Here is a 16,966-nt window from a genome sequence, read left to right as displayed (position 1 = left end):
GTGTTTCGAAGCAGACTCGTGGAAGAGTGAAGGCTGCCCGCATCGGACTTGAAATTAAGCTGCCAGTTAGGATGCCCGCATTCCACGTCAGAGTCCCTGGGTTCGATTCCCAGCTCTGGCTGTTGACTCTGGCTTCCTGTTGCTGCAGAGCCTGGGGCTGGGTGGGCAGCGGTGATGGCTCAAGTAACTGGGCTGTGACCACCCGTGTAGGGTGGAGTCCCTGCTGTGGGCTTTGGAGAAATGAACCAACAAACCGAGAGCTCTCTCCTCTCTCTCTCTCTCTCTTTCTCTCTCTCTCTCTCTGCCTCTCACATAAATAAATTTTAACTAAGAAAAACTCATAGAGCAGGAGGAAATACTTGTAAATCACATATTTGACAAAGATCTTATATCTAGAATATATAAAGCATGGTTACAACTTCATGCCAGGACAAATAGCCAAGTGAAAAAAATATTAGCAAAAGATCTGAATGGACATTTCTGCAGAGGTGATACGAATGACCCACAGACCTTTGGGGAGGGTGCTCAGTGCCGCTAACCATCAGAACGTGAAAATCAAAACCACAACGAAATGCTCTCACATTGTTTGTTTATTTTATCTGAAAGGCAGACGGATGAAGAAAGATCTCTCATCTGCTAGTTCACTGCCCAGACGCCTGTAATAGCCAAGACTGGGAGTCAGGAACTCCAGCCAGGTGTCCCCTGTGGGCGCCAGGTATCCAGCTGCTTGAACCATCACCTGCTGCCTTTCCGAAATAATAATAATAATAATAATAATAATAATAATAATAATAATAAATTTCAGAGCAGAGGGCATGAGCTATTGCTCATGCATCTGCATACCCCCAGAGTCACTGTCACCCTACTGGTCCAGAGCAGGGGCTTAACGCCCTGGCCTGAAGCACTGGCATCCCGTAGGGGTGCCGGTTCGAGACCCAGCTGCTCCACTTCCAATCCAGCTCTCTGCTGTGGCCTGGGAAAGCAGTAGAAGGTGGCCCAAGTCTTTGGGCCCCTGCACCCACGTGGGAGACCCAGAGGAAGCTCCTGGCTCCTGGCTTCAGATCAGCGCAGCTCTAGCCATTGCCGCCAACTGGGGAGTGAACCAGCAGATGGAAGACCTCTCTCTCTCTCTCTCTCTCTCTCTCTGCCTCTCCTCTCTCTGTGTAACTCTTTCAAATAAGTAAATAAATAAATCTTTAAAAAATTTAAAAAAAGAACGAAACCCCAAACCCATTAGCAGTCACTGCCCATTCCTCAGCTCCCCCGTTGCCTGACAACCCCTGACCTCCTTTCCCTGTGAACTTCCTGTGCTGGACATGCAGTGTCAGTGAGCTGTGCAGTGTGCAGCCTCTTTGCCTGGCCTCTTTTGCTTAGTGTTCTCAAGGTCATCAGTGTCGTGATGTATAGCAGGACTTCCTTTGGCTTACGGCTGAATAATGGTCTGCTGTGTGGATGGACCCCATTTAGTTGATCCATTGCTCAATTTTAGCATCAGAGTAGTTAAGTGATACTTCGTTGTGCGTTTGATTGGCATTTCCTTGGTGCTTACGGCCGGGCCACTTGCATATCTTCCGTGGGGAAATCTCTCTGTCCGTTCTTGTGACTGGTTATTAGTCACACGCTTGCGTCCCAAGCATCTCTCTACGGCCTTGATTATATCTGGGATCATTTATGATCGGTAACAAAGGTGCTCGGCTCCCTTCCTGGTGATGAGAACCTTCCCAATGATAGAATACTCCCACCGCTGCATTTTGTCTGCTTTGCACTTGCCTGTCAGTACAGTGGAGCACATTTGTCTGCAATCTGTGCTTGCCCTAAATAGTAGTCAGACTTAAGCATGGGTAGCACCTTAAGTTAACAGTAGCCCCGGTTTTCAGAGCATTTTCTCAGGCAGTGTTGCGTTTGCGTTTTTCACTTACCACCTCTGTTTTCTGGAGGAGGAAGCACACTCTAGGGTTACATAACTTGTGCCGGATGAGTAAGCTAATACAGCTGACCTGTGCACCCGCAGTCTGCTACCTGCCCAGGGTTCTGCCCTGTCTCTTTCCAGTCCGGACCCCTCCAGGCTAGGGCTCACTGCCATTTCTCCATTCGGAATCAGCCGCCTCTGATGTTGGTTGTGGTTGACTGATGTACCCTTACCACTTTAGGTCAATCAGCCGGAAGTCTTCAAATTGGAAACAATGTGTATTCCTTGGCTGGGGAAAAAAAAAAGACAAGAGACCCTGTAGGGCTTTTCTAAATGAGTGTTTCCATTTTTTGTGTACAGATCAATCAGCTCAAAAACTCCATGCAGTCGGTGTTGCGGGAATGGAAGACTGGTAACAGACTCTGCAGTGAGATGGAGGTGATGACGGTCCGGTTCCGGTACTGCCTGGAACTTGGCAAGCCCCTGATTTCCTCGCTGGAAGCCTTGGGATGTCAGGTGCAGAACCTGCAGGTAGGTTGGGCACAGTGCGGCACAGCGGGTGGCTGGCAGAAAATTCCAGAGAGAAGCAAGCACAGGAATGGATACAGGCCGGATGCTCTCCACAGGGGAGCAGGAGACAGGTTGTTAAACAGCAGGATCCAAAGCGGAACCTGGGGGAGGGGGGACAGGCTCGGTGCTGCTGCTGACCAGGCTGCCTCTTAGGGTGCCCACATGTGGTTTTGGAATGCCTGGGGTCAAGTCCCATCTCCGCTTCCAATGCAGCTCCATGCTAATGTATCTGAGAAGCAGCACCTGTGGGTTCAGGCACTTGAGTCCCTGCCATGCATGTGGACGACACAGATGGAGCTCTGGGCTCCTGGCTCAGCCTGGCCCAGCCCTAGCTCTTGCAGGCATCTGGGGAGTAAAACATTGGATGGAAGATCTCGCTCTCTTCCTCCCTCTCTCTCTCTCTCTTTGTATTTCAAATAAATAAATAAAAAATAAAAATAACTTTAAAAAGAAAACAAAGTATAACAGGAAATTCCAAAATGAGTCACATGACTCTTTTTCTTGGTAATTTATTTTATTTATTTGAAAGGCAGAGAGAGAGAGAGAGACAGAGAGAAAGGTCTTCCATCGACTGGTTCACTCCCTAAATGGCTGCAACAGCCAGAGCTGAGCTGATCCAAAGGCAAGAGCCAGGAGCTTCTTCTGGGTCTCCCATGCAGGTGCAGGGGCCTAAGGACTTGGGCCATCTTCTACTACTTTCCCAGGCCATAGCAGAGAACTGGATCAGAAGTAGAGTAGCCAGGACTCAAACCGGCATCCATATGGGATGCCAGCACTGCAGGTAGCAGCTTTACCTGCTATACTACAGCGTTGGCCTCACCACTCATTTTTATAAAATTACATGGTGTGTTTTTCATGTCCACATTTTGCAATTTGAAGCTTTTGCATTTGTGTTTTAACCTTTCTTTTTCTTTCTTGTTAGTACACCTTAGTACTTAGCATCCACAGTACTTAGTGGTAGTTAAAGGTACAGCCTCAAGAGACGCTGATGGAGTTCCAGGCTCCTGGCTTCAGCCTGGCCCAGTACTGGCTGTTGCAAGCATTTGGGCAGTGCACCAGAGGGTGGAAGACCTTGCTCTCTCATCAGTCTCTCTATCTGTGTCACTCTGCCTTTCAAATAAATCCAAATAAATCAGCTAAAAAAAAAAAAAAATCTCAGCCTCAGTGTAAAGGATGTCTTCTCTGTTTCCTTCCCCCTGTCCCTAAGCACTTGTCACAGTCCTGTGAGGTTTGAGGTCGCATTACTGCTAAGCGGCAGCAGTGCCCAGGCCGTCCTGAAGAGGGCCTTCCTGCTGTTTCCTCCTAGGCTCTTCAGGACGAAGCTGAGAGCAGCGAAGGGAGCTGGGAGAAGCTCCAGGAGGTGACTAGAAAACTCCAAGGTTTCTGCCCCGCGGTGGCTGAACTCATCCGCGAGAAGTGCCAAGCTATGCTCTCAAGGTACCCGTCGCTATGCGACTCCAGTGATGGCTCAGATCTCTGCATCTTAACGCCCTGTGGCTTGCACAGCCTTCTTAACCTTCCGAGATGGCTGCCTTTGTCTCCGTGGCTCATGCTTTGAAGGCTGTGGTCTCTGGAAGGGTGGGAGTGTTGAAGTCACTGTCTGCCTAATACAGTGTTCGGCACAGTCCATCTGGAAGTGCCCTGGTCACGGTTCTGGAAGGAGCCACGCGCAGACTCATTGCAGAGAGCTGGAGGAGGCTCTGCTGTGCACACACCTTCCCTCGTGTTGGCCCCACTTAATTGCAAGCTGCTATTTTGCTGAATGGGATCAGAAAGACAGCTGGTCTGTGCGAGACGGTGACACCGGGCTAGGTCGCTGTCACAGTGGTCTCTGGGGGCCCTCTTTGGTCTTTATAGAAAGGGCGGGAGTTGGGAGGGAGGAAGAAGCCTAGAAATTAGCTGACTCCACACATGGGATGGGTGACAAGCCTCAAAGCATAAAGCCAGGGCGGGCGTCCGGCCCAGCGGTTAACGCGCCTGCGTCCGAGCGGCGTGCCGAGTTTCGCTGCCGCCTCTAGCCCCTACCTGCAGCTGCCTGCTAACAGGGACCCTGGGAAAGCAGCAGCGAGGGCTCAGATAATTGGGTCGCTGCCACCTCTTTGGGAGACCTGGATTGTGTTCCTGCCTGGTCCTGGCCCCTTGTGGGCATTTGCAGAATGAAGCAAGCCAATGGGGACCCTGCCTCTCTGCCTCTCAGATAAGCAAGTGAATAAGTGAACCGTAAAGGCCCTTCCCCGCCCCCTGCACACTGGGAGTCTTTACCACAAGCAGGGGTCTTAGTACTTTCTCCACCTTTGCATATGAGACGTCCATCATCCAGTAGATATTTTTTGTAGATATATTCTTCTTTTTCTTTTTTTTTTTTTTTTTTGTTGACTATTACAAAGCCTCGTTTGCATTTCTGTCTGTTATCATGGTGATGTCGTTAGTGTCCAAAGAGCATTGAGCAGTATCCTCCTAAGAGTGCATCTGCTGTTGACCCCACCCCGGGGGGGGGGGGGCACGCCTGCTGTCCTTTTGCTCCAAGGCGGGTGGGAATGAGGACCCTGTTGTTTTTGTTGTGTGGGCAGGTGGACCCAGGTAAACCAAGAGATCGCAGAGCAGTTGCAGAAGGCCCAGAGCGCGCTCCAGCTCTGGAGGACCTATCACAGCGCTCACTCAGAAGCCTCAGCAAGGCTGCAGCAGCAGGAGGCCAAGTTCCAGCAGCTGGCCACCATCAACATGTCTGGGAACAACCTGGCAGAGACCTTGCCCTTGGCCCTGCAGGACATCAAGGTGGGTGCACGTCCCACTGGGGAAACCAGAATCAAGTCAACAGTGCTGCAGACGGGGCCGGAGAGGGAAGGCCCTGGCCCCGGGGATGAGACGCGCCACACCCGGGGCAGGTGCCATGAGCAAGCCGGCGAGGCTGGGAGGGCCAAGCAGCAGGTGGCTGGGTCATAGACGTCTGACCCCACCTTGTTCCCTGTCTAGCCTTTCACTGTAGCAGCTGCCTTGCTAACATAAAAGCCTCTTGCGAAGTCTGAAATAAGGGCAACAGTGTCTCAGTTAAGGGGAGCCGTCTAGGGATAGTTTGTGTTGGATCTCACTCTTTAGGAATAGTCATGGACGTTGTCTGCAAGGAGAGTGATTTTTTTAGACTCTCTGAGTCGTCTTCCTAAGTTCATGGAAAATGCCTGTTAAGGAAAACAACGTGTGGCTTTCGAAATTTGTCCGCATCAACGTAAACTTGTTTTTCATTCCGTTTTCCATGAACTTTTTGAAGTCGCCCTGTAAAGAATTGTATCATTTCCCCTGCGGTGTTTCTCCTATTCCTGTTAATGAATGCCCAGAAAGTGAATGCTATTTCAGCTTCAAATTGGGTGACATGATGCATTTTTGTCTCTTGTGATGTTAATAGGTCAAATCAAGCAGTAGCATCCAATTTTTTTTAAAGATTTTATTTATTATACTTGGGAGTTAAAGTTACAGACAGTGAGAGGGAGAGATAGAGAAAGGTCTTCCTTCCGTTGGTTCACTCCCCAAATGGCCGCAACAGCTGGAGCTGCGCTGATCCGAAGCCAGGAGCCAGGTGCTTCCTCCAGGTCTCCCACGTGGGTACAGGGGCCCAAGGACTTGGACCATCTTCTACTGCTTTCCCAGGCCATAGCAGAGAGCTGGACTGGAAGTGGAGCAGCCGGGACTAGAACTGGCACCCATATGGGATGCTGGCGCCCCAGGCAGAGGATTAACCCACTGCACCTTGGCGTCGACCCCAGTAGCACCCAATTTAATTAGAGAGACAAGAATCCAGCAGAGAGCCCCTGTATTTCTGGTCCACTTCTATATGATCTGTTGTTTGAAACAAACAAAAGCCCAGGAATTTTCCAAATAGTATCTCCAGCGCAGCCCTAAAATTGGCTTGTTGATGAGATTCAGCAGCCTCTGCAAATGAATCGGTCCCTATCAGAAAGTCTTGGAATGGTGTGGAAACAGATGTTGAAAGTGTCAGATAATTAGAAATGCAAAGTGCGGCCAAAGGCCCTGTTGTTTCAGGAGCTTAGGCTGCCACTTGGGACGCCCACATCCCATATCCGAGTGCTGGTTCAGGTCCCAGGTGGCCTATTCTTGATAGGCCATGCCCCCTGCCAATGTATCCTAGGAGGCAACAGATGATGGCCAAGTGCTTGGATGCCTGCCCACCCACATGGGAGACCCAGATGGAATTCCTGGCTTCTGGCTTCAGCCTAGCGCAGCCCTGACTGCTGGATGGAAGGTTTCTCTCTTCTCTGTCTCTCCTTCTCTCTCTCTGTCCCTCTACCTTTCAAATAAATTGATCTTTTTAAGAAGAAAGAAAGTGGCCGGCGCCGCGGCTCACTAGGCTAATCCTCCGCCTGTGGGGCCGGCACCCCGGGTTCTAGTCCTGGTTGGGGCGCCGGTCCTGTCCTGGTTGCTCCTCCTACAGTCCAGCTCTCTGCTGTGGCCTGGGAGGGCAGTGGAGGATGGCCCAAGTCCTTGGGCCCTGCACCTGCATGGGAGACCAGGAGAAGCACCGACTCCTGGCTTTGGATCGGTGCAGCGCTGGCCGTAGCGGCCACTGGGGGGTGAACCAATGGAAGGAGGACCTTTCTCTCTCTCTCTCTTTCTCTCACTGTCTAACTCTGCCTGTAAAAAAAAAAAAAAAGAAAGAAAGTAAGAAAAAGAGAAAGAAATACAGAGCCAGAGACTTCTACCCATCTGGTCTCCAGGTTCTGTGAGCTGGAAGCTTCTGTCACATTGGTCCATGGTCAGTTTTAGCTCCGAGTTGACAACGTCAGAGCCATTTCAGTGAGGTGCATCGGTGAAGAAAGCTTAAGCTTTTCCAGCTATGCAGAGTAAACAGTAGGGGGTGGCGCTACGGTGCTGTAGGTTATTCCTCCGCCTGGGGCGCTGGCATCCTATATCGGCGCCAGTTCAAGTCCTGGCTGCTCCAGTTCCCATCCAGCTCTCTGCTGTGGCCTGGGAAAGCAGTGGAGGATGGCCCAAGTTCTTGGGCCCCTGCACCCACGTGGGAGACCTGGAAGAAGCTCCTGGCTCCTGGCTTTGGACTGGCGCAGCTCCAGCTGTGTGGCCATTTGGGGAGTGAACCAGTGGACGGAAGACCTCTCTCTCTGTCTCTTCCTCTCACTGTCTGTAATTCTGCCTCTCAAATAAATAGAATCTTTAAAAATAAAAAAGTAAACAATACAGGAAGCCACGCCCACAATTGCAGGGCAGATTCTCCTAGCCGGTGATGGATGGGGCTGCAGGGAGGAGGAGGAGGGGTGTGACAGGAGGAAGATGTGTTTTGTGAACACTTGTCCGTCTCCAGGAGCTGCACCGTGACGTGCAGGAGACCAGAGAAGCCTTTGCTCGAAGCTCCGCCCTCTTGGACCGGCTCCCACAGCCTGCAGAGTCCAGCACCCACGTGTTCCTCTCTGGCCAGCCCCACTCCCTGCAGAGGGCTGCGTTCCTGGAAAAGACGCTGCTGATGAAGGCCAGCGAATTTGAGGTCCGTCTTATTTTCCTACTCAGATCATCACCTTCACCTGCGCAGCCCGCTTATCCTTGGGAGTGTAGCGCTTCGCATTCCTGTGTAGGAAAACTGCAAAATGAAGCTGCCCCAAGCAGACAGGAGGATACCTAACACTTCTGAGTTGAAAGACAAGTTCATTTGGGTGCAAGACAATTTTAAATCCATGCATAATTCTTCCATAATTGGCATTTCCCATGCCCTTTTTGAGAATTTCTTGTATGCATGGATTTCAAAACTTTGTACACCCAAATAAACATGTATTTTCATCCATGAGCTTTCGGGAGTATCCCCATGTGAATCTAGCTTTAATCACTTGGGCTTTCTCAAGCAACCCCTCCTTTTTATTGAACTACTGGTTGAAAAAATGACCTATTTCATATAGTATCGATATCTCACAGAATTTCCGAGTAGGGGAATGAGATCATAGAAAGAGCTGCTGGAAACACAGCCATGTGTTGTACCCTTAATTCAGCCGTTGCAAAGCCTTGCATGCATGAACTGTCAAACAGTAGACCAGAAGGTCATGGAGATCCAGTGTCAGTACCGGCGAGGACTGGAAGGAACGGGGGGTTCCAGGGTTCACGGCTCTGTGCGATCCTGCAGCAGGCGATCTGTTGGTCTAGGAAGGCTCAGAGGCACAGAGTGAAAACCAACTGGCTTCTTTATACGCATCGATGCTTATTTATGATAGTGAGGACCCTTTAGCCTTGAAGACAATTTGAACTTTTATCATCTCCCAAAGCTGTGCCGAATTCTCTTTACGGTGTACAAGGGAATGGTCTCTAATGAAAAATTCCTTTTGTTCTAGTTTGTCCTCTCGCAGCTTAAGGAGTTTTGGGATCAACTGGAATCTTTACAAGGTCTTATGCATGAGAAAGAGAATGTGGATAAACTCCACCAGCAAGAAAGAGAAGAAAATCCCAACTCACTCCTGGTATGGGTGATGCTTGTCTTCCCTAAGGGCTTGGGCTCACATTTAATAAAAATAAGCTAATTAGTGCTAATGTGGAATCCGCTCTCATCCGTACTGACTGAGCCTGGTTATTCATTCTTGCCATGTCTCCTCCAAGCTCCAGACAGATAGGACAACAAAACCACCTAGTACGATGCCGTACTTCTTCATAGATTCTTTAAATCTAGATTCTGTCCAAATTAGCTTCAGTGAATCACTATAATCTAAGAACTGGCTGTTGTGATGGAAAAAGTCAAATATTCTATTAAAATCATGAGTTCCCCCTTTTATGACCTTAGTAAATTTCTGTCGGTAACATAAGTAAATGAGAAAATTAAAGAATTCTGTATTTGGGGCCTGACCTGTGGCACAGCAGGTTGCCCTGCAATACCAGCACCTCGTATGGGCACCTGTTGGAGTCCTGGCTGTCCCACTTCCAGAGCAGCTCTCTGCTGTGGCCTGGGAAAGCAGTGGAGGATGCCCCAAGTGCTTGGGCTCCTGCACCCCCTGGGAGACCTGGAAGAAGCTCCTGGCTCCTGGCTTTGGCCTGGTGAGCCCTGGCTGTTGTGGCCTTTATGGAGTAAACCAGCAGATGGAAGACCTCTCTCTATCTCTCTCTCCCCTTCCTCTCCTTCTCCCTCTCCCTCTCTCTCTGTAACCCTGCCTTTCAAATAAATAAATCTTTTTTCAAAAAAAAATTATCACAAAAATTAAAAAAGAATTCTGTATATTGCAACCCACTAAGGGTCTATATTTATAATCCTAGATCAGGAACAGCAAATTGTGACCCAATGTCCAAATCCAAGTTCACATCCTATTTTTGTAAATAAAAATTTATTCAGAACCAGCCTGCCCTCTGTTTATAAACTGTCTGTGAGTGATTTCTTGTTGTAAGGGCACAACTGAATTGTTACGGAAACCCACTGCTGAAGCCTAAAATGCCTATGGTCTGGCCCTTCGTGGAGAAGTTTTGCTGACCCAGAGCCAGCGTATTACAGCCGAGTTCTGTAGCGATAACATGGATGCTGTTGCTTTAGAGGCTGTCCTTGGAATATATTCCAAAGACAAAGTATTGAGTTTGCTTTCTTGTGATTTTACATTCATCCAAAATCTAGGTAGAGTATTTTTTTAAGATTTGTTTATTGTATTTGTAAGGCAGACTACACAGAGAGAGGGAGAGAGAGATCTTCCATCTGCTGGTGCTCTCCGCAGATGGCTGCAATGGCCAAGGCTGGCCAGGCTGAAACCGGGAGCCAGGAGCTTCATCTGGGTCTCACACCTGGGTGGCAGGGGCCCAAGCACTTGGGCCATCCTCCGCTGCTTTCCCAGGCACATTAACAGGGAGCTGGATCAGAAGTAGAGCAGCCGGGAATCGAATGGGTGCCCATATGGGATGCTGGCATCGCAGGTGGTGGCTTAACCAGCTATGCCACAGCGCCGCCTATGTGTAGAATACTGTTAAATTATGCTGTAAGCACTGTGCCTTGCTGCATAGCAAGGAACCCATTTCTTTTGATTTGTAGGCAAGCTGCATGGCCTGCTGCAGGTTTAGTTGTTAGCAGACTAAAGGGGACTTGGAAGTCCAAAATGATCTCTTTTTTTTTTAAGCCCATTTTCTGTATTTTTCAGAGACAAGATTTGAGATCACTTTGTATTTCCTGGGCTGTTCGGGTTGTGCAGATTTGGATTCTGAGTTCAAGCCCAGCTCTGGACAAACCATTTGCTAATTCAGGCCCCAACATTCCCTTGTCTTTGAGATAAGCAGAACCTTTTTGTGGTCTGACTATCTTAGTAGTATCTGAAAACCTGGACTTCAGTTTCATTTTATGTTATTTGAGATGCAGAGAGAGGGCAAAAGCTCCCCTCCACTGATTCACTCCCCGATACTACAGGGGCTGAGAACAGGCAGAGGGCTGAAGCCAGGAGCCAGGAACTCAACCCAGGTGTCCAGTTACTCGGGCCATCACCTGGTGCGGCCCAGGATCTGTGTTAGCAAGAAGCTGGAGGCAGGAGCTGAGACTGCACTGTGTGCTGTCCTGTGTGGGGTGGGGTGTCAGCCGTACCCTAACCTCTGAGGACCTGAGACTCCACTGTGGGCTGTGCTGTGTGGGGTGGGGGTGTCAGCCGTACCCTAACCTCTGAGGACCTGAGACCCCACTGTGGGCTGTGCTGTGTGGGGTGGGGTGTCAGCCGTACCCTAACCTCTGAGGAGCTGAGACTCCACTGTGGGCTGCCCTGTGTGGGGTGGGGGTGTCAGCTGTACCCTAACCTCTGAGGACCTGAGACCCCACTGTGGGCTGCCCTGTGTGGGGTGGGGTGTCAGCCGTACCCTAACCTCTGAGGAGCTGAGACCGCACCGTGGGCTGTGCTGTGTGGAGTGGGGTGTCAGCCGTACCCTAACCTCTGAGGACCTGAGACTCCACTGTGGACTGTCCTGTGTGGGGTGGGGTGTCAGCTGTACCCTAACCTCTGAGGACCTGAGACCCCACTGTGGACTGTCCTGTGTGGGGTGGGGTGTCAGCCGTACCCTAACCTCTGAGGACCTGAGACCCCACTGTGGACTGTCCTGTGTGGGGTGGGGTGTCAGCTGTACCCTAATCTCTGAGGACCTGAGACTGCACCGTGGGCTGTGCTGTGTGGGGTGGGAGTGTCGGCCGTACCCTAACCTCTGAGGACCTGAGACCCCACTGTGGGCTGTCCTGTGTGGGGCAGGGGTGTCGGCCGTACCCTAACCTCTGAGGACCTGAGACTGCACCGTGGGCTGCCCTGTGTGGGGTGGGGGTGTCGGCCGTACCCTAACCTCTGAGGACCTGAGACTACACCGTGGGCTGTCCTGTGTGGGGCGGGGGTGTCAGCCGTACCCTAACCTCTGAGGACCTGAGACTCCACCGTGGGCTGTGCTGTGTGGGGTGGGGGTGTCAGCCCGTACCTAACCACTGTGTGTTTTACAGAACCGAGTGCTGGCACTGACGGCCCACTCACCCGATCTTGAGCGGCTGAATGAAGTGAGCCTGAAGCTCCCACTGAGCGAGGTGGCCGTGAAGACGCTGCAGAGCATGAACCGGCAATGGATCCAAGCCACGGCCACGGCCATGGACCGCTGCAGGTCAGCTCGTCCCGCCTGTGCCGTTGTACCGGCTACGGCTCGGGAGTGTCACTGTCATACGGACCTGTGTTGTTTGTCTCGACCTTTCCAGGGAGCTGCAGGACGCTGGACTGAAGGAAAACTTTCTTTACTGCTGTGAGAAGTGGGTCCGACTTTTGGAGAAGATGGAAGAGAAGCTGGGAGGGAGTGCTGGTGACAGCCTCGCCGCACTGCTGGAGGAGCAGAAGACGTTCCAGGTGACCCTGAGTTCGCTGCCCCCTTGAGCTGCTCACCCTGGGGCAGGAGTCAGACAGAGAGATTTCAGTAAAACCCCCGGGGGTGGGCATGGGGCGCATCTACCCATCCCTAACCACAGGATGTTTAAGGCACTTCAAAAAATTCACAGAAAATGGCATTAAGAGACGTTTATTTTGGTGGGAAAAAAATTGACATTCATGCATAATTTTTTTTATAATACTCACTTTCTTTTTTAAAGAATCGTGTATTTATTTGCAAGGCAGATACAGAGAAGAAGAGAGAAATCTTCCATGTGCTGGTTCATCCCCCAAATGGCCCCAACAGCTGGGGCTGGGCCGGGTTGAAGCCAGGAGCCTGAAGCTCCTCCAGGTCTCCCACTTGGCCCTCTTCTGCTGCTTTCCCAAGTGCCTTAACAGGAGGCTGGGTGGAAGTGGAGCAGCTACCACTTGAACTGCCACTCAGATGAGATGCCAGCACTGCAGGCGGTGGCTTAACCACCATACTGCTCATTTTCTATGAACTTTTTAAGACTTACCATAAGTACCAATTTCAAAATTTTTCACCAAAATAAACATCTTTTAATTCTTTTTTCCACAAATGTTTTGACATATTCAGTTGTCAGCTGGTCATTTGCAAGATTTTCTCCCATTTCATGAATTACAGCATTTGGTTCCCTTGCTCTGTTTTATTAGTGGCAGCGCTCCTAGGTTTTCTGTAGTCCTCGGAAGTTTCTAGCACAACTTCGATTCTTTAGAAGGCAAGCACTGTACCACTGTGCCAGTAGCATGGGAGAGCACTTTAGCTTCTCTTTGTATTTTCACTGAATTCTCTAGTATTGATAAATTAGAGCCCTAGCATTAGTAATTCCACGGAGGAGTTTCTATGGAAACTGATGGGTATTTGAGAATACTGCTGGTGGTGACAGATCCTGCTTTTCCAAGGTGAGGTTGATCAGTTGACTGTAACTTTTTAATGTAACTATCTTAAGTATGCATTATCACTTAAAGATCATCCGGTGAAAATAAAACAGACACAAATACTTTAGTTGCCTGTCCTTCCAAGCACCCAAGTCCTACAGTTGAGAAATAGACGAGACAACTCATGTTTTGCACAGTTCCTGGCCAGAGTCACTGCCCAGTAAAAGTGCCTGGAGATGTAGGTGGACCTGATGTGATGTTCATATATGGTGCTGATAGGATGGCTGAACATTTTTTGCAGCTGCGCTCAAACAATTTGAAAGTCGATCGTCCCATATGTCCCTTGGAAGCTTAGATCCTCATCGAATCTGTGAGTTCCAAATTCATAAATGTGAATTCCCCAGGCTGACGGTTTCTGTTTTGACTCATACACAGATGTTAGAAGCTGAAGTTTCCATAAGCCAGAGAGTTGCTGATGTTTGGGTCACGCAGTCCCTACAACTCCTGGACACAGCAGAGGTAGAGAGGAGGTGAGCCTTCTGGGACTTGTGACGGTTGTGGCACAGGGAGCCCACGCAGGGGTCAGAGCAGGCTTCCCACGTGTGGACTCTACTCGCATCAGTGCCCTGCAGCCCACTGATGGGTAGGTCACTGTGGGGCCAGCCTTCCTGCCATCCACTGGGACGTGGTGTTGCCATGTGGTGATAAAAATGTTGGTGATACTTTTCCCTGTGGTTGGTGGATGGGGTGAGCAGTCCAGAAACTTAAAAAAAAAAAAAAAAAAACGGCCACTTCTTTGGGTGTACAGTTGTCCTAGCCATTAAGATGCCACTCGAGACCCCTTGTTGGAGTCCCTGGGTTCATGTTGTAGCTCTGCTCTGGATTCTGGCTCCCCACTGGGGCAGACCCGGGGAGGCAGTAGGTGATAGGTGCAGTGCGGGGATCCTGCTGGGGGACCTGGGTTGAGTTCCCTGTGCTGGGCTTCAGCCTGACCCAGCTCTGACTTATGCAGGCATTTGAGGAGGAAGCCAGTGGGTGGGAGATCTCTGTCTCTCTGTGTCTCTGTCTTTCAAGTAATAGGATCAATAAAAACACCCGTCCCCCAAGCATACCTGGAGTCTTCAAAGAGTTCAGGAAAATGCATGTTATTTAAAAAAAAAACTATGCACAGATGTAAAAAAAAAAACATTTTTTGTGACAAAATAAACGTGTCTTTTAATCCATTTTTCATTACTGTTTTTGAAGTATCTATAGTTTACCAAGTTTTATCTCAAATTGGACTTCTATAGTATGTTTTCCTTTTTTTTTATAAGCCACAGGCATTTCAGAGTGCCTGCTCTCTTTCTTTTTTTTTAAGATTTATTTATTTATTTGAAAGAGTTATACAGAGAGAGAAGGAGAGGAAGAGAGAGACAGAGAGAGAGACAGAGAGAGTGTCTTCCATCCACTGGTTCACTCCCGAAGTGGCCGCAACGGCCAGAACTGAGCTGATCTGAAGCCAGGAGCCAGGAGCTTCTTCCAGGTCTTCCACGAGAGTGCAGGGGCCCAAGCACTTGGGCCACCTTCTACTGCTTTCCCAGGCTGTAGCAGAGATCTGGATCGGAAGTAGAGCAGCTGGGACTTGAACCAGGCGCCCATATGGGATGCTGGCACTGCAGGTGGCGGCTTTACCCGCTATGCCACAGTGCTGGCCCCATATGCTTTCCTCTTGACTCTCACCTTCATGCTGTGTTGCTATTTAGCAAATAATTTTTCCAATGCCGCCATTTGCAGCAGGTAGCTCAGCCCTCGTCATAATAGGAGGGAGTTCTCCCTATGTGGACATGGGGTTGGTTGGGTCACTGGGCAGTGCCAGTTAGGCTGAGTAGAGTCCCTGTGGGGCAGCCTCCTGTGGATAAATGTCCTGGTCTTGCAGCTGAGCTGAAACACAGGGCAGAGAGCCTGGAGGTGGCCTGGAACATTACCTTCACTGAATGTCCTAGAGGACTTGTTTTCCTCTCCGTAACATCCATATGCCCGAGAGAATCTTCTTACAGCATAGCTAAGTAACACAGAGTCGATTTCTTTTAGCTCTGAACCAGTGGATTCCAGCCAGTTCCAGAATGATCTGTTATTTTGTTTTGCTCAGTATAGCAAGGCTTGACTTTCCCAGAATAAATAAGGGCTTCGCTTGTCGTGTGGAGGATGTTATTGATCTGGGAAAGAGCCAATGAATTCTTGCAGAAAGTCTGCTCTTCATGGCTAAAATCATATAAGTGGGGCCAGCACTGTGGCATAGCAGGTAAAGCCACCGCCTGCAGTGCCAGCATCCCATATGGGCACTGGTTCGAGTCCCGGCTGCTCCACTTCTGATCCAGCTCCCTGCTATGGCCTGAGAAATCAGTAGAAGATGGCCCAAGTTCTTGGGCCCCTGCACCCCCGTGGGAGACCTGGAAGAAGCTCCTGGCTCCTGGCTTTGGATTGGCCCAGCTTCAGCCATTGAGGCCATTTGGGGAGTGAACCAGAAGATGGAAGACCTCTCTCTCTCTCTCTCTCTCTCTCTCTCTGCCTCTGCCTCTGCCTCTGCCTCTCCATAACTCTACCTTTCAAATAAATAAATAAATCTTTTTTAAAAATTATATAACATACACCTTCATATACTCAGTAGCTTTCCAAGGTACCTACCTACCTATGTGTTCATCCACTTCCTGTTGATCTACTTTCTAGTTTTCTTTCCGTCAGCACTCGGCATTCCGTACATTAAAACAGCGTCAGCCGATAGGAGCTCTCTCGTTCTCTCTCCTTCCCTCTCTAATTAGTTAACTAATTGATTAAAAAAAAAAAAAAAGCTCCAGTTTGTTTGAAGGAATGGTTCTTATCCGTGCTGGCAAAACACCAGGTTTCATGCAAGTATTTTCTGCCGAACCCCGTTCACCAACGCACGCGCTGCCCTTGCACAAGCCCCCTTCATGTTTCAGTTGGACAATACTGGGGTTTTAAGAAGCTGGGGTTTCCCCCACATCAGTTGTGCCTGCAGATATCAAATCTGAGCGTTGTTACCCAGTGACAGCTCCTCTCTCCCCCACGTTGGTGTCAGCACGCCGTGACGCTCTCTGTCTTCCCTAGCCCTGAATTTGTTGCGGGGTTCTCGGAGCTGGCGGACCGCTGGCTGCGAGCTGCCCAGGGCGTGCGGCAGAGGGCGCGCGAGGCGGAGGGGCTGGTGCGGAAGTGGTGGTGCTTCACGGCCTCGGCGGAGGAGCTGCTGCGCTTCCTGGCCGACACCAGCCACCTGCTGTCTGCCCTGAAGGGCCGGGACCACTACAGCCTTTCCCAGACCCGAAGCCTGCTGCAGGAGCTGAAGGTACTGTGTGCAAGGCCCCCCCCCCACGGCGGGATGTTCCTTCACCTCTGATGTGTGTGTTCTAGGGTGGCATGGTTCAGCTGCACTTTGTCCAATGGGAGGCCAGCAGGGTGGGGGCAGCACACCTCACAGCCCGGCCCATCACTCTGTGGGGTCAGAAACCCAATGGTACGGGTTCATCTAGAAGTAATGAGGCTGTCCCGGGCCATGGGAGGAGCCGGGGTGGAGACAGGTGGGTGGAGTGGGAGTAGTTTGGGGTGACAGCATTGCACCACCTGAACACATAAGCCACTCCCTAATGATGGATTGTTCAGCATTGGAGTAATGTAGAATGCCTTTATTATTATTATTATTATTATTATTATTATTATTATGTATTTGAGAGAAAAAGACACATAGAGA

The 16,966-nt window shown here is 50.1% G+C and overlaps 1 protein-coding gene across 9 annotated transcripts in view; it reads left to right on the top strand.

Moving 5' to 3' along the window:
• The window catches only part of SYNE2 (spectrin repeat containing nuclear envelope protein 2), a 394,119-nt gene that overhangs the window by 312,890 nt on the left and 64,263 nt on the right, over window positions 1-16,966 (top strand). For all 9 annotated transcript variants that reach the window (XM_051826403.2, XM_051826401.2, XM_051826405.2 and 6 more), the window contains 9 exons: window positions 2,270-2,440; window positions 3,786-3,916; window positions 5,050-5,254; window positions 7,809-7,988; window positions 8,821-8,946; window positions 11,916-12,070; window positions 12,162-12,306; window positions 13,660-13,754; window positions 16,330-16,564. In XM_051826403.2, coding sequence (XP_051682363.2) covers window positions 2,270-2,440; window positions 3,786-3,916; window positions 5,050-5,254; window positions 7,809-7,988; window positions 8,821-8,946; window positions 11,916-12,070; window positions 12,162-12,306; window positions 13,660-13,754; window positions 16,330-16,564 — 1,443 coding nt within the window. The remainder of the gene's footprint in view (window positions 1-2,269; window positions 2,441-3,785; window positions 3,917-5,049; window positions 5,255-7,808; window positions 7,989-8,820; window positions 8,947-11,915; window positions 12,071-12,161; window positions 12,307-13,659; window positions 13,755-16,329; window positions 16,565-16,966) is intronic.

The sequence above is a fragment of the Oryctolagus cuniculus genome, chromosome 20, assembly GCF_964237555.1.
Source record: "Oryctolagus cuniculus chromosome 20, mOryCun1.1, whole genome shotgun sequence".
In the NCBI taxonomy this organism is placed as follows: domain Eukaryota; kingdom Metazoa; phylum Chordata; class Mammalia; order Lagomorpha; family Leporidae; genus Oryctolagus; species Oryctolagus cuniculus.
This window is presented reverse-complemented; position numbering and strand designations above follow the sequence as displayed.